The following is a 25055-nucleotide window of genomic DNA, read 5'->3' as shown; positions in this document are numbered from 1 at the left end:
ATAAAATATTCAGTAACCACATGAAAAAGGTCTGAGAGACTGAGATGAACTGTCTGAAAAATGAGAAGAAAATCTTGTTAAAAGAAACAGGAGAGTAATGGCTTAACAGTTGCTTGGTCTGGGCATATGAGGAAGTTACCATTTACCTGTTTTACTACTAGAAGACCCTGTCCTGCAAACGCTCCCTACCAAGTATTTTTAAACTATCATGAGCAGGCCACTTCAGCCAATGGTATCACTCCTGGGAGAAAACACTATGCTAGTCAGGAAATGGTTGCAGAACTACCAGGGAAATTTACAACAGACAACAACAAAAATCCCTACTGGTTTTAACACATGGTATAGAGGAGCCTATTTTTATCACCATTTTAGTTACAGCAGCTGGAAAGCAACATGGTGGTAAAAAAACAGCCCAGCAGAGAGAGCCCTGTCTGCTAAGGCTCTCACCATTTCTAACACCAATTCCACTAAAATTATTTTGCATATGTGGCAGTAACGGCCTTAGTGCCCTTTATTTATCTAGCAAAGGCCCCAGGTCCTGCAAATGCACTTGCTTAACTTTTCAACCATTGAAATGAATAGGACTACTCCTAGTAAAGTGTTATACAAACGGTATTAATTTTCTTATTTATTATTAATATTATTATCAATTGGATGATAGCTTAAACATCCTTGTATTGTAGGATCAAGTCCAATATTTATACTGAAATTATAACCAGTACTGTACAAATGGACACTTTTTATGTTATTGCAAAGAGTAGGTGGCAAATTTCTCCAGAACCAGCTTTGCATGGCACTTTTAGCAGGTTGCTAACCTGAAGGTTCAGGAGAGTTAGGAGAATCTATTTAACTGAGGCAAGAAATTCCAGCCTGGCACTGACCCAGGACTGACAGTGTTGCATGAAAAATCCTCACTAACAAACTAGGGCTGATTCTGTCCCATTCCTTTGAAATGATTCACGAGTAAACATTTGCACCTGTAACAGCCACTGAAAACACACCAGTCTGGAGTTTGTCTGTGTTTCATGGATGTTTAGTTACTCCCAGACAGTGAAACAGTCTGATCTGATCCAAACACAGTGTTTATACATTCTTTTAAAGCAGGAAGGGGAAAAAGTCAGATCAAATACCTTTCCTCTTCTCCCGGCTGGGCCAGGGAAAGCATAGCTTTAGGGGACTCTTGCCTGGCCAGGTTTATTTGTTCTGCTGATGGGCTAAGTCTCTCCCATGTGAAATTTCATTTTTCAATGAACACTTACTCTGGGAGGCAAAGTTGTAGTGCATTTCTCGTGTGACTCATGCAGAAATCCAGAAATGGATAGGCAAGAGTTTATTTGCTGAGGGGTTTACCTCAATTAAAAGGGTATTAAGAATACTTGACTGTTACTTAAATCCTCAGCAGTGACCATATTGTGGGAGATGTTTTGGCCAGAATATTTCCCAGAAACATGTTTCCTCTCTTACTAAGCGCTCACCCCAGTCTCTCCAGTGCTGATGAGCTAATAGCATTTTTCCTTTGCATATTTTGGCATTGCCTCACGGTCTGGCAGGCCGTGTGTGTCTGAGTGCACTGAGATGCCTGCAGGCTCGCCCCAGCTTGAGACGTGCAGCTAGAGGTGTATATATAGAGAGGGAGGGATCCTTTTGTCTTCTTCCCCCCGCAAAGAGGCTCTGTGAGCGCGGGCAGCGGCGGGACAGATGTGAGGCGCTGTCAGACTCGCACGTTCCCCATCGCATTACGTGAGCAAACAGCGGCGGAGCAGCCCGCCAGGCGGGCTTGTGTAACTTTGCAAATGTGCCAGAAAGTTTAAAATCCCTCCTCCTCCCGCCTCCAGTCCGGACCCCAGAGAAAGCCAGAGGACGATGAGAGGCGGGTTGTTTGCTGCTGCTATTCAGAGCCGTGCCCTGTAAACACCCCGCGAGCGGACAAGCTCCCTCCTTTCGGAAGGCCTCTGCCTCCCCGGCCCGCCCGCGGGGACTGAGCCTGGCTGCGGCCAGCGGCGTTTGGCGAGCGTCCTTCGAGCCCGCCCGGGGCTATTAAAGCGGGGAAGATGCACGTGGCGCTGCCAGCGGCTTTGCTCGCCCCGCTGCAGGTGTGGGTGTACCTGACCTGCGCCTGGCCCGCCGGCTGCCAGCCGCCGCCGCGCCACAACCCGCCGGCGCCCGCCGCCTGGAGGCAGAGGATTCAGTGGGAGAACAACGGGCAGGTGTACAGCCTGCTGAGCCTGGCCTCCCAGTACCAGCCGCCCCGGCGCCGGCAGGCAGCGGCCGCGGGCAGCCCCATCCTGCTGCTCCGAAACAACGCCACGGCCCCGCGCGGGGCTGCTGCTGCTGAAGCCGGCGCTGCCCAGCCGCCGGCCGGGGCCGCCAGCAGGGGCTCGGGGGCTCGCCACTGGTTTCAAGCCGGCTACCAGCCGCCCCCCGGCGGCACCGCAGGGCAGAGGAGCCAGGGAGCCACGAGCGGTTCAGCCCGGAGCGCTCCCCAGGGGGCGTCTCAGCCCAGCGCCCCCCACAGCTCAGGCGTTGGCCCCAGGAGGGGCAACAGCACCAGCCCCGGCAGCCCCCCGCCCCTGAGCAATCTGAGAGCCGGCCGGGAAGATGCCATGGTAGGAGACGATCCCTACAACCCCTACAAGTACACGGACGACAACCCCTATTACAACTACTACGACACCTACGAGAGACCCCGCCAGGGCAGCAGGTACAGACCCGGCTATGGCACCGGCTACTTCCAGTATGGTAAGAGCCCCGCACCCCTCGAGCGCGAGCAGTAACCCCGCGCCCCAGGCTAGGGCGGGGGCCCCGCCGCCACCTCTGAGCTGGGCTCTCCGCTAGTTCCCACAGCCCTCCCCACCTCAGCCCGCAGCCAACCCAAACGCCAGCACAGCACATAGCGATAGGCTTTGGCAGGGGACTCGCATCCCAGCATGCTCTGGGGAAATGACCAGCCCTGCCTGCCCCACACACGAGGCAAAAATCTGACTCGGTCCTAGGATTCCTAGGATCATATGGTAGTCTGAGGGGCCCGAGCCCGCAGGATTTAGGAGGCGAGAGGCTGGCTGCGAACAATAGGCTGTACCTGTCCAGCGAGAAGTTTAAATGCTTCTTGTGACCTAAAGGGTGGCAGTAGCCTATGGCCAAAATAACTTCTTCTGATGCTTGAAAAATGAAACAAAATGTTGGCAGACACGTTCTGGGTTTGATTGTGCTGTTGTGTGGTTGGTTTGATGAACTGCAGGTCTTCCTGACTTAGTCCCGGATCCCTATTACATCCAGGCATCCACATATGTCCAAAGGGTGTCTATGTACAGCCTGAGATGCGCTGCCGAGGAGAACTGTCTGGCAAGGTAGGCATTGCTGCTGACTTCTCCCTTACATTAGCCTCACGCACTGCTTCAGTTTCTTCTAGCCTAGGTACCCAACACCTAAGAAAGCAGGAGGGAAAGTAAAGACAGAGGGCTTGATAACAGGTTCTGAATCTAGCTTCTTTTGGGGCCTGGTTATAATGTTTCAACAACAGACAACAAGAAAGGGTAATGTACTAACCCATGTTTTTAAAAAGTGACAAGTGCTTTTGGGTGCCTTCAGTTGATAGAGCTTAGCTCATTTGAGATGTGGTAAAGGAGCCTGATTTCCAAAAGGTAGGTACTCTGCACTTTCTGAAAATCAGGCCTCTTTAGCTTCAGATGTTTAGATACACCAAATCACTTACCCCTTTTGAAAATCTTTGCCCCTGGTTTTACCTGGAATCTGGTCTTTTTCAACTCTCTCCCTTAACCTGAAGAAATCGTGGTTTCATTTTTAAAAAGTCACCAGCTGCTCATTTGTGTGGGTTCACAAAATAGTGTACTCCTTGTTCTTGGGCACATGCAATACAACATCTGTGAGACAATCTAGCAGAAAAATATTTGTGATAATCTCTTAGAATTTTGAAAAAGAAATTCTTTACTAGGGAGTTGTCTGTATTCACTTGGCAAAACAGGGATTTTTCCTGTTTTGACTGGAACTGAAATTAACATGGCTGAGTTTCATAAATTTAACTTGTATAGTACCTTACCGTGCAAAACAACTTTGTTTATTCACTAGTTTCATAAACTGGTTGTAGCATAGCATTAAGGAATCATTTTTGTTAGTTTGCTGCAGGAAAACCAGCAAAGGGAGCACAAAAGGTTGATTATGTGGTTCTTGTTGGTAAATTGATAGTTAAAAATCAGATATTTGAAGAGTTATAATTAGTTTAAGATAGACCAAATTGGGACCAAAATGTCTTGACTGTAACCTTTTAAACTACAATGGAAACAAAATTGACTCTGGCCATGAGATCAACTACAAGATATTTTGTTTTACAGAAACTGTTGAAAAACAGTTTTTCATGCCAAACAGGGACATTTTTACAGCTATCCATTGTTAAAGTGATCTTATGCTCTTGGCTATTGTTAAACACTATTGATTTCCCTAAATATCAAAAGCATTTCTAACCAGTGCTCATCAGGTATCAAAATCCTGCTCTTACTGAAATCGGTGACAAAACTAACATCAACAGGAGGACTGAGTCCTAGAATGTTACTAAAGCCTGCATCCAATACCAGAAGCTCCTAAGTACACCATCGAGCATTCTTGAGCATCCTCAGCTATTTAAATTAATGGGGTTGAAGGTGCTCAGCAACTTGCTAGTTATGACATCTAGTCACAGAAGGTTGAATGCTAGATCATAAGCCAAGAAGCAGCAATCTTGAGTGTTTAATATTTTATAAATATACTTATGCCTCTTTTTACGTCATTGCAGTTCAGCTTACAGGGCAGATGTCAGAGATTATGATACTCGAGTGCTTCTGAGATTCCCCCAAAGAGTGAAAAATCAAGGCACATCAGACTTCTTACCAAGCAGACCCCGATATTCATGGGAGTGGCACAGCTGTCACCAGTGAGTGAAGTGCCCAGTATGGTACCTTCTACTTATCTTTTTAATTTGTCATTTGTTAATTGTAATGTGATATGTTTTGTTACTATCTAGAGGAAATATAGCTATAGGATTTTGCTCTCCACTCCCATTTTATGGTAATAGCTCATTATATAGCTACACATGTGAGGATGAAGAATTGAAATGATCAAATGAAAATAAATAGTTCATACTCACATACAAATGTGACAATCTGGAAGCCTATGCAATCAGTTTAGAATATTCGGTCACATATCCCATCTATTGAATTCAATTTTGCATAAGTCTATTTTCCATTTACGTGTATATTAAAGAACTAACCAGTGAACTTAAAAAAAAGTTACAATTATAGTTAATGCCCCAAAATGTATTGTTTACTTACACATTCACGAAAAAAGTATATTCAAATACTGAATGTGTCATTTGGTCCTCTAACGGGCCATTATTTCATGAGTCAAGGAACATTTTCCTCAATATTGAAAAGAGGAATTGGAATGGTCCTTAATAAGCAGTTGTACCTATATGAAGCCTCAGGGTGGTATCTCACTATCATCTTCATCTGAAAAGAATTGGAGTTTTACATAAAAAGCGATGCCACAATAGATACCGTTTAGCTCCGATATACAGTGCACCAATATCGCCTTTGCAAGATGAACATTGATAGACACTTGGCAAGACAAACGCTGGAGAATATTTGTAACATTTTGAGACCTAATAAAACTGCATATGTGCATTTGAGTCTTTTCCAAGAGGCTTGGCGTATATGAGTTTGAAATCTTGTCCTAAATTTAGATATTTCATATCAGGTTTGTGATACTTTAGGAAAGTATATGTATTTTCTTCAATTTATTTAAAATATGACTCTACAGTTGTCTGTACATGATGATTCATTTTAATACAATGACAGAAATAATGTATTCATTGATAAAGTGATGACTGGACACTGAATTCCATCTAAATATGTACCACAAAGGTTGCCATGGGCCTGATCCAGAACCCTTTGAAGTTAGTGGAATTTCTCCATTGATTTCAAGGGGTTTGGGATCAAGCCTCCACCAATAGGTCAAATTGTAAAATTGTTTATTCCTGATGGAACAATTACTATCAATTCAAATGAATACAGACCTAGCAAGGCAGATGGTTTATTCAGAGTGTAAGAAGCCTTTGATAAAGTCCAAAAAAACCCCTCTTGCTCTGTGAATTTGTTTTAGTTTTAAAAAATGTAATGTGAAACGGATACTTGTAAAGGTGACAGATTGATAGCACTGCAAGCTGAAATCCTTCATCCACAGAACACGTAATCCTTGCCCTGCCAATAGGCCCTATAACCATACTGACCAGGGTGCGAATGTAGTTCTTTCAATACTCAACCAATTCGTGGACTTTGAATACGCTGCCAACAAGAATGCCAATTGTGGGGATGGTTTCTATGATGCTGACACCAGTCAATTAGTAAATGAACTATAACAACCAATTCATTTCTCAAATGACCTGCCATCAGATGGTACTGTTTAATCATCATCATTCTCTGAGTCACCTTGTCATCCAAGTTTTTCGTTGGTGATTATATATTATATAAAATGTCTATTTTTCATTAAAGGGTGTTTGAAGTATATTTTATTTAATCTTTTACATATACACAGCTTGCTAAAATCTTTCATAAGCAACAGTAGCAGAATGCTACAAAGACAAGCTGCTGAGTTGTTGGTTCTTGCTAGTTTGCTTTCTCCATCTATGTGAGAAAAGTAGAACCACGAACAAATAGGTGTGTCACAGCTAGTGTGAGAGACCTAGGACTGACACACACACACACACTGTCTCACACACACACTGGAATAGTGTACACTGTGAAACAAGTGTTTTTGCAGAACACCTTAACATCAAACCAGCAAGACTTTGAATGTCAGTTTATACATTTGAATGTAAATAGCAATTCTTTCAGCTAACCCAATCTGTAATATTAGTACATAGAGGATGAGTCTCTAAGCGGAGTAGATTGTTTGCAAATATAATTATAAAATGTCACATGTTTGGGGGACAATGGAGGTGGAAAAATAACCACAACCCTTCAGCCCCTTCCAGAAATAGCAAACTTGCCTAGAATTTACAGTATGTAAGGTAAGCATTCCTAGCCAAACAAACTGTGCCTGAAGGCAAACATTATAAAATAAACTGTTCATATTTGCGTGGTTCAAGTGCTTGCTAGTGTTATTGAAAAAAAGAAAACAGGAAATTTTGGGAAAACAAAGCCAATACGAACCATTCCTTTAACAAATTAAAATGTGATTTGTTTTTAGAAGGTTGTGTTTTTATACAACAATTTTTTTTACAGTGGTGCCACTGAGAAAAATATATTAACCCATTAGTTTTATGTAAGAAACAAAATACGGCAGGATGCACGATAAGGTAGATTAGATAGGAAACATGATTTAATAATGTTTTGGCCTCTCCTAACTGACCTGTGGTCTAACAGACATTACCACAGCATGGACGAATTCAGCCACTATGACTTGCTGGAAGCAGGCTCACATCGGAGAGTTGCTGAAGGGCACAAAGCAAGTTTTTGTCTTGAAGATACCTCCTGTGATTATGGATACTATAGACGATATGCATGTACAGCACATACACAGGTAAAGAGATGGTTCCAAAGAACCAAGAGATTTTCTTTCTTGCAGTTTGCCTTACTTGAGAGATTTTATGTAACATTACAGGCCCAGTGCTCAGGTGCCTTAATTAGCTATGAGATAATCACGCCAGGGTGAGGGGAATCTACTGGTGGCATAATACCAGCATAGTAGCTTTTGTAGTCTCCTTCCACTACAGCCCTGTAGGGGGTGTGGATGCTGAAATGGGTGGCTGGGGCTTTCTTGTACACTGGCAAGTCCCCTGGAGCCATTGGCAGCTGATGTACATCAAAACAGTCCTCAGGGTACTCTGACTTAGATTGGGCGACTGGCCATCAGACAGCCGGCCCATGATCAGGGGCAGTAAAGAAATCCTTTAAGGTCTTACTCCACTTCTCTCATCTCAATCCACATTCTGTTGTCTTTGGCTGCAGCCAAAGACCAGAGCTAGTATTCTTTCTTCTCAGAGCCTAATAGTGCAAGGTGCTGTTTCCTCAGTTCCCAATGCTGTCAAAGGGGGTTTGAGGGGATTCAGTACACCACAGCATCATGCTCTGTGCATACATGTAACAGACATTCAAATTAATGGGAACTGTTTGAACATCATGAGCAAACTATATCCCTTTTTCTGCAGAGGTGGTAATTTTATCCCTGAGAAATGCCAAATATCTTCTGATGGTGGATGTGTCCACATTTAAATCTTCAGTACTGTATAATAAATTATCTACAATATGTAAAGTTTGTGAAGGGGTTTTAAAAATAGTCTCTCTTTGTGTAGGTTACAGTGTTCACCTAACATATTTTACAGCGGGAGTACTTTTGTCACTAGAGTCAAGGCTGTGTCAGCATTTCCACTGTAAACCCTTATTTTTAGGGGTTGTAATTGGACTGTAAAACTTTGCTCTAGACTCAAACTTGGCACATGCAAGTAGGGCATAAGCTGATTACCAGCTGGGGTCAGGAGGGAATTCCTGCACGGCTTTGTCTTGCATAGTTAAGTGCCTTATGAGGATTTCTCATTTTCCACTAAAGTATCCTATACTGGCCACTGCTGAGGATACCAGACTTGATGGATCATTGATATGTTCCAGTGTGGCAATTCCTATAGTCCTAGCAACAAAGTAGGAGGTTTTTTGGACACACAGATCTGGAAAAACCTCTGTGGCCATTTTGGATACCCTCTGAATTCTTTCAGCCATTTCTGATGTTTCAAAACCTCTATTTGCTTGAAGAGAAAAACGCTATTAGGCCATTTTTTGCAGAACTAATAAAATACAATTTTTGTAGACAAATAAAATACAAAGATAGCCCTTAAACTCTGCTTTCTATGCCAAGAGAATACTTTACTCTTTGCACTGGATGCAGAGTTCATCTATGGCCAAAGCTAACACTTCTTTGAGGTAGTCCAAGATTCTAGTGGCAATTAAATTCACATAAATGAGTTTGGAATGGGATTCATTGAGCACGCATCTAATGTCCTAACTCACAGAGCAAAGTTCTTTCTTGATTTTTCTTATAGTCAAATAAATTTAGAAGGAAAATGGTTTAAAATGAAGCTGCCAGGACAATAAACAGGAGTTGTGTATCCCTCCCCAACTTATCCCACAAAAATGGTGATGAATATTTTTTGCTGAATTGGTCTCTAAGATTCTAAATCTTAAGCAGCAGCTATAAGAACTTCCTCTTCAGATAGAAGGGATCTAAAATGGCATTTGCAAATAGTATGTCTGTGACTTTATCGGTGCTGTACTGTCTCATGCAGGATCCTCCCTACATCTACCAAACTTTTCAAGTGGCCTTGTATTTTCTCCCCAATGGACCAAAATAACTCCTTTGATTTCATTTAATCAGGTAAATAGGTAAGAAAAATCACAGGTGTTTAGTCAAAATTTCAGATGTTTATTTGAACTGTACCCAATCTTCTTGGGCCTGCAAATCCAGGATTAAACTATTGCAAGATTTCCAGTGCTTCCTGTCAGGCTGAAAACACTGTGAGAACAGCCTCCCTCATAATATTTGAGCAATGCTGGTCCCAAGCTGAACCAGAAAGTGGTACGTGAAAAAAGACAATAGGAAAAATGATAGCCAAAACTTTCTGAACCTCAAAAGCCATTCAGTCGAAATTCAGAGTTTTAGGTGTAGATTTTGGTCAGTTCTTATCTTTTCTGAAATGATTCCTTCACCTCTTGCAAATAAGCGACACTTTAGGTAATACTGTCAGATAGTACTTAAATATAGCGATTTTAAATTTCAGGTATATGTAATCAGTAAATACCTACTATATTAAAAAAGTGTATAAATAGTAAGACTAGTTCAAAGTTTTCCATTGAAACTGTTTTGCTGGAAAACTGGGTTCTCAACAAAATATTTTCTGGGAAATGTGTCTGCTTTCCACAGAACATTTTGATTTTGAATCAAACTGATCACCTGAAAAATGAATTTTTTTTAATTCTGAAATGGAACCACGCTGGCTCAGGGAATTGTAGTTTATCCCCTATAGTCTGGTTGGGGATCCCAACCTATATCTCCCATGATGTGCTATGATGCACAGCCTCCCCTCAGCAAGCAGGGAGACAGTGGTGCATCATGGGAGATGTAGTCCCTTGGAAAGACCAGTCTATTAAGAATAGGAACATGAAACACCTGAACTATAAATCCCAAGAGCCCCTGCAGCAGCATTTCAGAATTGAAATATTTCTGGTTTTGGCCGAAATATTTGTTTTTAATTTTTCATTTAAAACTTTCCATGAAAAACAACCCTTATTTTCCAGCCAGCTCTAACGAATACCTATTTATCCAAAAGAGCAGAATAGCTTGTAAGTGATGCTCCAATCTCTCAGATAAGCATTGTAATTACTGGTACCTATTTATGAATAGTTTTATCTTTAATTTTCTTACGTGGTAGAAACAACGAAAAGTCAATACAACGGCTCTGTCAGAGCTAGGCAGTACTATTTAAACAAACAAAACCCAGAAAGTTCAGATTCAGTGCTTAACTCATTCATTGGTGCCTTTTCCCCCCCAATGATGGGCACGAAAGAAGCATCGTGGTGGTACCTGAATTTTTTGATGGTGTTAATGTTGATTTCTGAAAATATATTCCTTAGACTCCTTTGCTTGCATATTTTTAGGGACTAAGCCCTGGCTGTTATGACACCTACAATGCTGACATAGATTGCCAGTGGATTGATATTACAGATGTAAAGCCTGGAAACTACATACTGAAGGTATGGGGTGTGTTTTGAGAAATCGTAACTATAAATCCCTTTAAGCCAGCACAGCAGGTTACCAATCCAAACCCAGTTGTAAATGGCATTTTCCTTCCTTCAAGGTTAGTGTAAATCCCAGCTATTTGGTACCAGAGTCTGATTACTCCAACAATGTAGTACGCTGCGATATCCGCTATACAGGCCATCATGCATATGCCTCTGGCTGCACAATTTCACCGTAAGTAGATTCCTCTTTCTTTGTAACTACTTTGCAGTCATAAAATTAATATTAGCTAATAGGTTTATAGTATCTAGGGATGAATTTTGCATTGAATAGATAATTGCCAAATGAGTTCTAGTGATGCAAACTTTGTAAGTGTATAATTTTATACTTAGTGTGGAGTGTGCTAGTTTGGATTACAGATAGAATTTAGAGAGGTTTTTTTGTGTGTGGGCAGAATGGGAATGATTATTTTGCTAATTACAACTGCATAGCTTTCAAATGATAGTTTCTTGTAATGAAGCTATTTTCTTCAATCTTCCATCAGATTCATAGAACCATTTGAGATGGAAGGAACCTACAATAGTTTATCAAAATCCATTCCTCTCCCAGTACAGAACACCTACTAAAATTCTTGTTAGAAAAATTTGTTTTTGAACTCTTGAATTCAGGATTTATAGCAGGGGTTCTCAAACTGTGGGTTGGGACCCCTCAGAGGGTCACGAGGTTATTAAATGGGGGGTTGCGAGCTGTCAGCGTCACCCCAAACCCTGCTTTGCTTCCAGCATTTATCATGGTGTTAAATATGTAAACATGTTTTTTATTTATAAGGGGAGGGGGTCGCGCTCAGAGGCTTTCTATGTGAAAGGGGTCACCAGTACAACAGTTTGAGAACTACTGGTTTATAGAGATTTTAAAATTGCTGCTCCTACCTGGATTCCCAGCTGTTCTCCCTGGTTCAACTCCCTTCTTGAATTTGCAGTCACAAGCCTCCTGATGCTTATCCAGTTGTCATACAGAGCATTCACACAAAGCTGTTGAACAGGTTGCTGAAGGGCCTTTGAAACACTTGGTTAAAAACAAACCAAACCAAACACGTGCACTTACATATTACCATCTCAGTGCTACAGCAAGGCCCCCCAGAACAGTTCCAGCAACACTTCATTTACTGTTTCATGTTAGCTCCCTTGGTGTTCAAGCAATAACCCTTAACTATGTCTGGCCACAAATTCTTTTGTAAAAAGCACATGTACATTGAACAAAATCAGTGTTCCCTTCGGATTTTAGCTTAACATAGTACTTATTTTTCTGTGTAATGTTCATAAGCTATGTTATAACCACATATAGAGAAGTGGAGTTTCCAGTTATTTTTATACATGATTACAGAATCACATTATTAATGTGTGACATTTAGTAGTTGGTTTAATCTGACTGGAAATAACAAATGAGAGCATTAATCTTATATGGAAACCTTGGTGACATTATTAGTTTTCATTTATTGCTTTGGAATTTAAATAAGTGGTCAGTGTGGATAGACATAACTACCTTAATGAAGTCTTCACACTGATCTCATTTGGATGCTGCTTAATTACTATGTCATGGAGCACATCACTCACTGCTGAACTGGCACCTTCTCCTGGTCGTTCTGGGGATTAGCTCGACGCCAACACCCACGTCTGCGGTCTGCACTCCATCAGGAACCGCAGAATCCTCTTCGTGGCTGGGCCCTCTGACCATGTCACTATCTGCGTTCCCCCTTTTGGGGGGAGATTTAGCTCTTTAGTAGTCAAGCCATGTCCCCAGTGGCGACTGTATTCAGTTGTCCTGCCACTTCCTCAGTGGCAAGTGTGGGGAATCCAGGCCTGCCCAATACTCCAGGTCCCAGCCCAGGAACCCTCTGAACTGCAATTACTTACTGTGCTCCTTTGTCTCTACTATCACTGCATTTCCCCTGGCCACTTCCGTGCAGCCACAGCACCCACCTCAGTCTCAGCAGCCCATCTGGAGCTCTTTCTGTCTTCCTGCTTGCACCCCTCTGTCCAAGATGCTATGGGGTTGCAGCCTACTCAAGACACAGTTCTCCCTCCTCGAACTCCAGGCAGCTACTGACCCTGCTCTGCCCTAAGGCTCTTTTTAACCTCTTACTGGCCAGTGTGGGGCTGATGCCCCATCACATACCAACTGTAAGACTTATCTCACTTTGAATTTACTACAAAATCCTTTGTACTGGGAAATCAAACACTGATCAAGCAGGGCTAAAATGACAAATATTTGTATCACCCCTGTGTGAAGACCTAGGCTCTTATCACACCAGTCACAAAGAATAAGATAGGTCCATCAGTGACCATTAGACAAGATGGGCAGGGACTCAACCCCATGCTCTGGGTGTCCTTAAACCTCTGACTGCCAGAAGCTAGGACTGGATGACTGAGAACTGATCACTCAATAAACTGCTCTGTTCTGTTCATTCCTTCTGATCCAACTGGCACTGGCCACTGGCAAAAACAGGACACTGGACTAGATGAGTGGTTTTCAAACCATGGGTTGCGACCCAGAACTGGGTCGCAGAATGTAAGGCATTGGGTCACGGCAGCTCTGGTCAGCACCACCGACCGGGCCATTAAAAATCCTGTGGGTGGTGTTGCCTGGCTAAGGCAGGCTAGTCCCTACTTGTTCTCTCATTGCACTGTGCCACGGAAGTGGCCAGCAGCAGACCTGGCGCGCGCGCGCGGTACAGCACTCTGCGTGCTGCCCCTGCTCCAAGAACCAGCTCCGCCTGGCCAATGGACTGACCAGGAGGCGCCTGAGGTAAACCCATGTCCCAATCCCCTGCCCCATTCCTAAGGCCCCCCAAACCCAAAGCCCTTTCCCACACCCCAAACTCCTCATCCCTGGCTCTACCCCAGTCCGCACCCTCAGCTCTGAGCCACTCCCGCACCCCAACCCTGCCACAGCCGAGCCCCCTTCACACCCTGAAGCCCTCATTCCCAGCCCACCCTGAAGCCCTCACCCCACACCCCAGCCCTGAGCCCCTCCCACATCCCAAGCCCTCATCCCCACCTCCACTGGGTCACCCAGTATGGCCATTTTCAAATTATTAAAAGCAACAAGTTAAATGGCCTTGGCCTGGTCCTTTATTTGTTCTCATCAGAGTGTCTGTGCTTGTGGGAGAATGAGGTGTGCTGCAAGTTATGAGTGGTTATTTTTGGCAGAGCAGTGTGAAGAAACTTTCATGGCATCTCCCTGCTCTAGGACTAGCTCTAATCACAGCCTCCAGTAACAGAGCTTCTATTCATTTGAATTCAAGAAGGGGAGGAGAGATAAAAGGTTAACTGAAGGATGTCAGTTAGGGTTATGTACAGTTACTTTGCTTTGTAGCCTCCCCTCTCAGCTTCCTAAATTAACAAAATACTGTAATGATATTCAAATGTACAAAGGAAGCAAGTTCTCTAGTTCCTTTTGTGCTGCATGTTCATACTGATGCATAGGTATTTAACACAGGTGGGTTAACTTTGTTTAGTATTTGTTTGCTAATGTATGAAATTTAATAAATTTTTCCCTTTTTTAAATAGATACTAAGATGCAAGAAAATGGACGAGTCAGTGCCCACTGTTTTGTACTGTAATATCATTATATAAACTTCAGCAGAATATGAACACTTTACAAAAAGCAAAAAAAATTCAACACAAACTTTTATATCATTTTGAAGCATAATGGCTGCTTCATAAGATGTGTAACTGGATTTTTAGCACTCAAATTGTCATTTACTTAAAAAAACTATTGCAATGTGTGGGATTGGTGATTTATGCACAGATTTTCAAATTCTAAAGGAAATTAATTCATTCACAGAAAAATAAGTTTTTTTTGTCTTTTGTTGTGTTTTAAACTCCACTGGAAATCAGAGTGCAGATAACAGCAGAGTTTGGTCAGTACACTATCTGTGAATGAGCTGTAATCTCTTTAAAAGGTAGCAAAAACGTATAGTACTAAATAAAATGCAATAAGTAGTAGTAATGCTGGCTAGCTCAATGAATGCCAGATCAAAGACCAACTTGGGAGTGATGCTCCTGCCGTTACAGTAAAACTAATTGGATACATTGGCTGCAGACGAGAAAAGTATCCCTGGTTTTCAAGGAATATTAACATATAGCAGAAAAATGTTCATGTATGTAGTTACACCCCATATACAAAATTTATGTTTATTTTACATTTTTAATATTAGTAGGTAAACCATTTTCTCAAGCCAAATGCATACTGGGGCTTTGGCCATAAGCCTGTTTTACTTTTGGAGTAGAATTAAAGAACTTAGCCACTTTTCTCTGTGAATAGAGATTTTCAAAATGGGGCTCTTAAAAGGATCTGCCATTAATTCAATGTGAGTAAAATAAACTAGGATGAACTCCTGTCCAGCAGAAACAAGGCTTCTGAAAGCGACATTGGATAGTCCCTAATCATTAGCTGTGAGGGGAGGGAAAAAAAACAAGCATGAATTGAACAGGCCAATCAATTACAATAACTGACGAGGCAATCAGCTCAGAGGCACCACAAACAGAAATAGGCCAAAAGATCTATCAGGGTGTTCTTATTGAGCAAAGGCCTTTTACTTGTATTCCCATTAACATTATTTTACACTTAGTATTGTACTTGATTCTTAATTGCATATTTGGCTATTCAAAGAATGAAGCTTAGAATATTATACAGTATGTATAGAATAATAGTTGGTGTATGCAACACAGAAAGTACTTTAGTTAGGTCAATCATGAAATATTCAAAGCGAAAAACTTTCAGCCCAAATTAACAAGATACATCATGCTGCTTACTGGTGGGGGTTCACAAAAGTACAATTATTTCATGTATGCAGTGGACCAATCAGTGAGCTAAAACAGCTGTGATTTTTGTTTTTTAACTGTGAAATTATTTCTCACAACATTGTCCTGATACTTTTTCCAAAGATCACAGATGGTGCAATGCTCAACTTGCAGCTCACAACAGCCAAAGCTCAAAACCTTTAGAGTTTTAATGGCATTTATCTTTTATGTATTTGTGTAGCTTGAGGAATATTGGGGTGTTTTGTTACAACTTTGGGAAATATTTTAAGCAATATTTGCCAATATTGCATGCAGTAGAATCATGCAAATTTAATTTTGAATTTGTGTTAGTTATCAGAATATCCTTGAGGACTATGGATCAGCTAATTATTTCCTATATATATTTTGTTGTTTTAAGATCATCAAATGTTTCTGTCCAAATCACGATCATGTTCTGGCACAATAAACCTAAACAACTGAAACATCAACACTTAGCCAGACTGACACTGATGACCTAAGAACCATTAACTCATTGAGGGCATGGCCCTTTATGACTACTCACTCACTTTTCATTTCTGCATGCGAGATGGGTCCAGTTTACATCTGCAGGCTGCTAAGTTTTTCATTGGTTTTCCTCATTTGGTTGATAAATGATCATTTTAGTCACTCACCAAGTGGGTATCTAACTCAAGCAATAAAGTCTGAAAATTAGACTTGGTACATTTTACTGTAGTAGGGCTCTATGCACATCAGCAGTTAAAGTTGTGCCATTATTTCTCATAAAAAAAAAAATATTTTCATGTGTTTATAGTTGTACAACTATGTTCCAGACTGAAGTTTGGCTTTTGAGGTCTGAGCTCCAGAACAATTTTTGTAAATAGATTTTAAAAAAAAAGTGTGCGTGCGCACACGTGTATGAATGAACGAATGCAGGTACATTTATACCTCCTGTCAAACGTGATTCAGGCCAAAATTTCCAATCTGAGATGAAGGCTCTGATTCTGCTACTTCTTGTGTGTGGGCAACTTGTACATGTGCAGCTTGCGTGGAAGTCAGAGGATACGTCTACACTGCAAACGTACCAACAGCAGCAAGTCTGAGTTCAGGTCTCCAGGCCTCGGCTGGTGCTACGCAGCTAAAAATAGCAGGGTAGACGTTTGCGTTTGGGCTGGAACTCGGGGTTTGAAACCTGGTGAGGGGAGTGATTCTTAGAGCCCAAGCTGGCGTGTCTACTGTTTTTAATACCATAACACAAGTCCCGCAAGCCTGGTTCTGTAGAGCTGGACTCTGAAAACTGTAGGGCACAGCACATTTAGGATCAGCCATTAGCCAGGAGCTGTGCAGCCAGGAGGCACTCTGAGGTGTGATGTTCTAAGAGTAGTTCTGGGGGTGTTTACTCTGTAGATGCCCTGAGATCTGTGGGATTTTCCTGTAGCTTTGCAGGTATCTGCAATGTCGGAGAACCACACGCTCTACTTACCTCCCTACTAGATGATACCTCAAAAACTATGGAAGTTTAAACTTTGCTGAGTATCTTTGGCTCTCCTGTAGGAAGTCACATTCTGGCCTTTAGTGCTGATGCTTGGGCTGCCAGATGATCCACTGATTTAAGAATCTTTAATTACTTATTGACATGATAGATGTTAGGGCTCCACAGACACCTTCATTGGTAAATGAACACATTTTACATGTTGATCTGATAGACAATGGAACTTCTTTAGTTAAATACTGTACAAGTTTTAAAACGTTTTAAACAATGGGAAAAGAGATGAAATTTGCTCACTGTTCAAGAATACATGAATGGTCTTGCTTAAAATCAACAAAAGCTAGGAATGTCAGAAATAAAGTTGGAAAAATTAATACAATCTGTCCTTAACTAATCCTGCTGAGCTATAATGCAGGAATAGAGAAAAGTTGATTTATATAGCTTATGAGCTAATGTTAATAAATGTAGGAGTGCTGGCCATAATTCTCAATATCTTGGTCACTGCAGGTTTGACCCAGGTACCTGAAGCCTACTTTTTTGATGCTGCAATATATTTAAGGGAATGCTTGCTTTTTTGTAGGAAATCTTTATACATTGTTTTGATGTAAGTTTATTTTATAAAACAAATTTTATTGTGTAATCATTTTAAATAGGCTTTGGGCCTGTTCCTGCAGTCTTTGAAAAGGAGCTTTGCCCTTGATCTCAAAGAGTGTATGATCAGTCCAAGAGTTTGCAAAATTTCAGAGGTACAGAAATGCTTCTCTTGCAGTTTCAAATTTCCTTTGAAAATGTTAGAGCATGCATGAAGCAATTACCTCCCACATTTCAGGTCTTTAGAGAAATGTTGCACATAAGGAAAATTCCCATGCAACAGACACATTACAAGAGGACTTTGCTATATTTGTAAAACCTTGAAATACATGTTTGATAATAGGTGCATATTTCTAGACAAATGTATTAAAAGAATGAGAGATTGGTCATCAGTTTGAACCAACAGATCATGTAGATGATATTTTTATGTTGCACACCAAAGTTTACTATGTAGTATTGAATGGTGCATTCACCAAATTTACCTTCATAGTCCTTTTATATATCTGTTTTTTTTAATTGTATTTGTTCATACCAAAAGGTTTATTTTCATTCATAAGATATTGAAAGTGGTCTATCCTGTGCCTCACATTATGCCAAATATGCTCTTTTCACATTTCCCAGATAAAAAAAGGTGCTGAAATAACTTGAATTAAAACCAAGAAGTGTATGCTAATAGGTTATTTTTTTTGTTGTTGTTCTAGCAACTAAATGCTACAAATTCAGTGAAATGCCACTTGTTTTTGCAATTTCTTGAAGGAGTTTTCAATGTTTCCTTCACTGTTTTCCAAGAATCTTAATTTTAAAATCTCTATCTTTATTTGAAGAGCTTTTATTTATAATATTCAGACACTAGCTTTGTATTCTTCATTGCACTTTCATATTCTTATGTTACATTGCCTGTATTATGGTTGCAAGTTTATGTGAAAATGACTTGAATAAAATGTTTCAAGTTTTCACACCGTCTATCCTGCTGCACCTGAGTTCAACATGGGCCTGATCCCTTTGTCACTGAGGTCAAATGGAGTCTCTTCATTGTCTCCAGTGGCGCTTGGCTGAGGCTATATATGTGTCAAAATAGGAATGATTAAAGTTTGCCAAAGTTATAAACATCTTATAAGTTGTAAGTCTTATAATAGGAAGTGTCAGGCAACCAGCAGCAATGTCAACTCTGCCTATAATACATAAGAATTAGCACGAATACATAACATGTTTATAAATCTTAGTACTGGGTTCTAAATTCACTTTTGGGTATAGATCTTTAAAACTCTGAATCCTCTGGCACCCAGTTGTCTGAGATGGCCCTATATCTCGTCATGACAACTAAGCCAGCTGGGATTAATGAAATGTGTGAATGTTTTAATAAGGTGATCCCATGAAGTGCTTGGGCCTGTGCTAACTTTTGTGTCTCAGGTGCATGTGCTAGCAAAAGAGGAGGGATGAGGGGCTGGGAATTTATTATTTTACCCACAAATGCTTTCTTCTAGCCACAAAAAAGGAAGCAGTCAATACTTGTTTGGCAAGTGATGCTACATGGCAAATGCCTGAAAAAAATGTACAGAGTATAGTGATACCATACCACTTTTAACTTATGTAATTAGGAGGAGGAGGAGGAGGAAGTAAAGATCTTCTAGTATGTCCACACAACATTTTGGAGCAAGTCTCGGGCCTCTTGAGCCTGCGCTCCAGCCCAAGTCACAACCTCAAAGCACTGTCTCTACAGTTGTTTTTAGAGCGCTAGCTTGTGCTCACTCCAAAATGCCGTGTGGTCATACCTTTAGCGTTTCCTGGTATCTTCCCCTCTGCAAATATTTTGGAAATGCCTGTCATTCACTGTAAACTAATAAAAAAATTGTTCTCCAAGAAGTATTTCCTAAGCCCAGATTTAGTTCATCTGTGGCAGAGATAGTTTCAAAGCATTAAGAAAGGGTGTGAACTCAATAAAGCAGGGAAAACACTCCAACTTTCCCTTCATTTTGGCCAAAATTTTAAGAAAGGGCTCCTGCAACATCCTCCTTGTAACAAATCCTGTTGGAAAGTGCTTGCTGCCAGAACCCAAAGTCTAAACACTCCACGTTCAGAGGCAAAAGCATGAACAAAATGAGGGCCCCATTTGGAATCTGCTCTCCCTGGAAGCCAGTCAAATCCAAAGTGATCTTTAGGTCATGACGAAAGATATTTCATTTAGGATTTGAAAACTTTTTTTGTGCTTTAATGTCTGTTTTGAAAGCCCGAGCTGTCACATTATTTATTTCTATAATAATTCTCAATCTGACTTTTTAGAGTATCAAGGAAAATAGAATTGAATGAGACACTATTTAGATACAATGATGTTCTATTACTTGGAGAAGATATCCTTTGTGGAACCACATCCCAATACCACATACTATACCAATAATATAGCATAATGTATTTTGTCATTTGACTTGGGTAATTCTGATTTGAAGTAGAAACAAAATAGAAAGTGGAAACCAAAGCTAAATTACCATATCGAAACAACATATGCAAATATGTTACACTAATGCCTAACAATACAGGAATGGTGGGATGATCTATCCTACAGCTAGATCAACATTCACACTGTGCTAAGAACACACCGTTAGCAATCATCTAACCAGAGCACCAGAGGAAATAGAGCATGAACCTAGAAACCAGTTTGAAGAATTCATTCCAAAGAACAGATACCATAAGGAAATGAGTGGGCTTAGACCCTCTAACACACCTGTCTCCATGTAAGCCAGAGAGATGTAATGGCACATCTCTAGCCATCCCGCAGTTCCTTCAGAATTTCAGTTTTCATAGAAAAACATTTTTAAGCCATATGGTTTACCTTCTAAATATGAACGAATATTATGTTGTCTTCCCAGTTCTGTATACTGCCTGAATCAATAGACTAAGGCTATGCCTACACTGTACCTCTTGTGATGGTGTGTAGGATGTATAGCTACAAGCCACAGTGAAAAGCAGGATGGTCCAAGCTACAGCATGTAGCTACATGTGTCAGTGAAATCCTCTAGCAAGGGGAGGCAGCAGGAAAACGCTTGGCAGCAGAGAGCTCCTAGAGCCTTTCCCCGCTGCCTCCCCACACCAGAGTCTTTCCCTGTTGCAGCTGCCTTTCTCTGTGGCAGGGAATGGCTCTGGCAGCTCCCTGCTGCTGGAGCTTTCACTGGCAGGGAGCTGCCAGAGCCTTTCTTTGCCCCAGGGAAAGGCTCCTACGGCAGGGAGCTGCTGGCCAGTAGCGAAGAGCTGCCAGAGCCTTTCCCTGCTATGAGGAGAGATCCCAGCAGCTCCCTGCTTTAGGAGTCTTTCCCTGGGGTGGAGAGTGGCTCCATCAGCAGGACTTTATATTGATAAAACAACGAGGAGTACTTATGGCACCTTAGAGACTAAAATTTATTTGGCCATAAGCTTTTGTGGGCTAAATCCACTTCATCTGATGCATCCGATGAAGTGGGCTGTAGCCCATGAAAGCTTATGCTCAAATAAATTTGCTGGTCTCTAAGGTGCCACAAGTACTCCTCATTGTTTTTGCTGATACAGACTAACATGGCTACCACTCTGAAACCTGTATATTGATAAAAATAGTATTGTTGACAGGTAGACACTGCTTGACTGAATAGAGAGCCCCACACCCACATAGTTCAGGCATACCTTTACTTACAATCAACTATTATTTATCCCCGTCAGAAGCGTGTATAGTGTAAGTACTTCACACACTGCTGAAAGGAATGTGCAGTACAGATGTACCCTGAGGTGTGTAGTGCCTCCCATTCATCTGAGGAGTTAATGCAGAAGTATAAAGGTAAACACATTTAAATGTCCACTTTGTTAACTATTACATTCAATATCTGTGGCAGAAATATCCAGTTAATGTTTTTCTTTGTCATGCTGGATAATCACAGCAGTTGAGACAGTCAAAACGACCCAATGGATCCTTTCAAGCCCATAAGGCCACTGTAGGATTTTTCCTTACAGCAGTGTTCTTCAATCCAGTTTTAAAATAATCCCAGTGATAGGGCTTTTTCCACTTTGGGTGATAAACACAACACACTCTAATACATTTCAGTTAGATATTGCAAACCAATTTAATACCAATGTAGGCATGGCCTCTTGCCGACTGCATGCCTCGAGCCCAAAACACAATACTCTGTGTCTGTCGAACACTCCATGTGACTTCAGGTACGCAGTCTGGATAAGACTAGGAAGTATACTCAGAATTATTTATTGGAAAAGGCACTCCTCCTGGTTCCATATATGCATCAACACAGTGCACATGCCACCTGCCCACACTGGACCTCATCTTCAGTTTCAGTGATTTGCCTGACAAAGAGTAAATCAATGACAGATCTAGAGTTGGAACCTATAGGTCTGATCCAAAGCCCATTTAAGTCACAGGAAAGACTCCCAGTGACTGGAATGGGCTTTGGATCAGGCCTTAACTCTCCTGATACCATATCTAATTCCATAACTAAATATCATAGCCAACATAATTTATTATATCTGTCTCAGTTTTCAAATCTTTAAAATGGGGATAGCAATATCAGCATTTCCATAATTTTTTAAATAACTAAGTTTCCTGATTTTCTATCAATTTTTTTTAAAGAATTGTGCAATCTATTAAGATATTTTCACTTTCAGCTATTGATAAGTATTTAAAACCTGAATTGCAGTTTAGCAGTTGTCAGATAATATGTATTGAGACAGAGTATCTCTTCTGTGCACAGTACTAAAAACACTGATTTTAGTTTGAACTGTGCAGCTTGTAACACCTTGTCAGGAGTTGTCAGTCATCTAATGTTCACACCCAAAGAAATGCCTTTTCAGTATACTAATCATTATTAAAACCAGAGAAATATGTAGGCCCTTATACGTATTTGGGTTCGTTTGGCCATAGGTTTACCACAGAATAACACAGAAAGAGATACAAATCACTTCAGCAAAATGTATACTTACTTTGTATGTTATTTTCTAACAGAAACTCCTGTGAACTGTCGAACACTGAAGTGTTAAACTTCAGATAAATTCACTAGGCTCCTCAGTTCAAAAGAGTTGTTCTCTTGCACAAATACAATAAAATAAAGCTCTCTATAGTACAGTGCCTAGAACACTGGGGACCTGGCATGGGTATGGCCTCTAAGCACAACCTAAGTAGCAATAACCCATAAGACATATGGAAGGTAGTAAAAAAGGATCTGTCACTCTCAGATTACCCTTCCTCTCCATCCCTCACAGGTACAATAACTGAGCATCAGAATGTGGAATAATGGTTGGATTTCTCTGATCAAGGCCTTCCTGTGAAGCTCGTGAAGAATTAAAACGTGATTTTGCAAAAAAGGAAGCTCCAGTGTTTCAGATACCCCCAGGAGTACACTTAAGGTTATAAATCATAGCTATAACAAAGTCTCTTCCTGCAACCTTAACTGCCAAGAAAAACTGAACGGTCCTGGCACTCTAAGGATATGTAAAGAGAGACTTCAGGATATAAACTTTTTAAAACTAGCTATATATTGTACATGATCTACATTTTTCTTATGTTTTTAAGTTTACAAGTTTGTTTTTTAAATTATTTGACCATGGATATCAGTCACTTCTCGAAATTGGAAACTTTCACCTACCCAGAAAAGATTAGCTGTCTGTGAAGAAATTTTTTGTAATAGGATTACAGCTAACAAAAAGAGAAAAAGTTTCCTGCCCTTTACTGCACATCAAATATTTGTTTGGATTAGTACTAAGCCTTTAAAAAAGTTTCTTGTCTAGAATATGTAAAACAGTATTCTAGATATTGCTTCCAAGAGGATGACTTTTTCTTCAAAACATGATTTTCCTTGAAGATAAATACAAGTTCAAAATACAATGTATGTAGTTCCTATGTATAGCCACTGGCTGCTTACCTAGTACAAGATTACTTTTACAAGAGACTATTGCTATTGAAGATGTCTTGAACTCTTATGATCTGGTATAAAATCCCCACCCCCACACATCTACATACACACACACCACTGTTTCATATAATGATCCCAGGAACTTCAGAACACTAAACTGATAGCTCCATCCAATACAGTCAAATGCCCTTCCAACAGTTAGGGACATAAACTTCCCCCAAGATCTTTGGCAAACAAATTGATAGCATTTAATACTTTTTGAATTTATACTCTTCTTACTGATTCTGGTAGTTAGGAATCAGGAGGATGGGATTATAACTCTCTGACTACATGCAATTTAAATTGAGTGGAGCACACTGAATTTTCCTTTCAGTACAGGAATGCTCACAACTGTGTACTTTAGTTATCAAAACTGTTTATTAATCAAGAAAGATGAACATTTTTTAGATGGCAAGTTTTTATTGCTATTTAGAGTTTGCCATACACACTACTGATCTGCATTTCTGCTTCCTTCATGCATTTATGGAATTTAGCAAATGTCTTCAGAGCTAACAGAGTTCTGAACTTCCAGCTAAGACAAGAGTAAATATTTTGATATTTTAAACATACAGCTTAATGAACTATTTTAACTACGTTTTCTTAGCTAGGAGCACTTTCCTTCCCATCTCTTCTGATACTGAAGTCCTTAAATAGTTCTCTGGAGTATACCTTACATAATGCAAAACCCCACAAAGGAAAGAGAAGCAAGTCAAAACTCCCAACTACTACAGAGCACAAAATAGCTCCATAAACCCCTTCCTGACTTCATTGTGGGTTTCACAGGTGGTGGCGCTATAGAACTGAACTCTTAATCATACACTGTGTGACATCCCCATTAGTCAACTAATATAGCACAAATTGTTTCATTTGCTCAATCTTCATTATAAACAAATCTGGAATAGCTTTTTCCTCGCCAAAAAACCTTAAAAGACTACATCACCGATTTCTCAAGATTAGGATACTATTTAGTTTATACAAACATGTAAATATGATTTGAAAAAAGCACGAGTTCTCAAATACTGTAAAAGATTTCGTTTCCAAACAATTTTGCAAGTATCATCTCAATCAAGAAGATAAATATTCTCTTATCAATCTACAACACCCAGGTCACAAAGGTCCAGTCAAAACATAAGTTGTTACAGCTCAAAAGTAGATACCGAACTAGAGGGGAACTATAAGAATCTTCTTTAACAATATGAATTTACATCAAAAAAGTTTAATCATCATCAAATTTAATCTTTTTCCCCTGGAATGCTGTAATTTGAGATATTTGTTCCCGACGCTTCTTGCTTGCTTCCCACGAAGGATGAAGCGGTTGCTTTAAATGCTCTTTTTTATTTTTATACTTTATACCTGCAGCTTTAGCAAGGTGCGTTCTCTTTACCTGCAGTTCATTTTTTGGAAAAGCTGTGCATAAAATACAATAAAAAACATTAAATGCAACTATGTCATGAACATATACAAAACCAGGTAATACAT

At 40.6% G+C, this 25055-nt stretch overlaps 2 protein-coding genes across 5 annotated transcripts in view; one reads left to right on the top strand and one right to left on the bottom strand.

Annotated features, from left to right (window-relative positions):
* The first annotated feature begins 1668 nt into the window (after positions 1 to 1668).
* Positions 1669 to 15256, top strand: LOX (lysyl oxidase). Of its 2 annotated transcripts, XM_075067171.1 has the most exons (7): positions 1669 to 2739; positions 3239 to 3347; positions 4787 to 4924; positions 7413 to 7569; positions 10695 to 10790; positions 10895 to 11010; positions 14346 to 15256. In XM_075067171.1, exons 1-7 carry the CDS (start codon positions 2052 to 2054, stop codon positions 14350 to 14352), a joined length of 1311 nt encoding a protein of 436 aa, XP_074923272.1. In that variant the 5' UTR covers positions 1669 to 2051; the 3' UTR covers positions 14353 to 15256. The 2 variants fall into 2 exon arrangements, with proteins under 2 accessions (XP_074923272.1, XP_032646673.1); XM_032790782.2 differs by lacking the exon at positions 14346 to 15256 and having other exon boundaries at positions 10895 to 11014.
* SRFBP1 (serum response factor binding protein 1) overlaps positions 14381 to 25055 on the bottom strand; it is a 122714-nt gene continuing 112039 nt past the window's right edge. For all 3 annotated transcript variants that reach the window (XM_032790783.2, XM_032790784.2, XM_032790785.2), the window contains one exon: positions 14381 to 24983. In XM_032790783.2, coding sequence (XP_032646674.1) covers positions 24793 to 24983 — 191 coding nt within the window. In that variant the 3' untranslated portion in view covers positions 14381 to 24792. The remainder of the gene's footprint in view (positions 24984 to 25055) is intronic.

This window comes from Chelonoidis abingdonii, chromosome 6, assembly GCF_003597395.2.
Source record: "Chelonoidis abingdonii isolate Lonesome George chromosome 6, CheloAbing_2.0, whole genome shotgun sequence".
Taxonomy (NCBI): Eukaryota; Metazoa; Chordata; order Testudines; family Testudinidae; genus Chelonoidis; species Chelonoidis abingdonii.
This window is presented reverse-complemented; position numbering and strand designations above follow the sequence as displayed.

Bases quoted from the DNA above. Each gene is read 5' to 3' on its own strand.
- LOX (XM_075067171.1), top strand. From the start codon at position 2,052: ATGCACGTGGCGCTGCCAGCGGCTTTGCTCGCCCCGCTGCAGGTGTGG. The intron at 2,740-3,238 runs GTAAGAGCCCCG...GATGAACTGCAG, and splicing joins CACCGGCTACTTCCAGTATG to GTCTTCCTGACTTAGTCCCG. The intron at 4,925-7,412 runs GTGAGTGAAGTG...GTGGTCTAACAG, and splicing joins GAGTGGCACAGCTGTCACCA to ACATTACCACAGCATGGACG.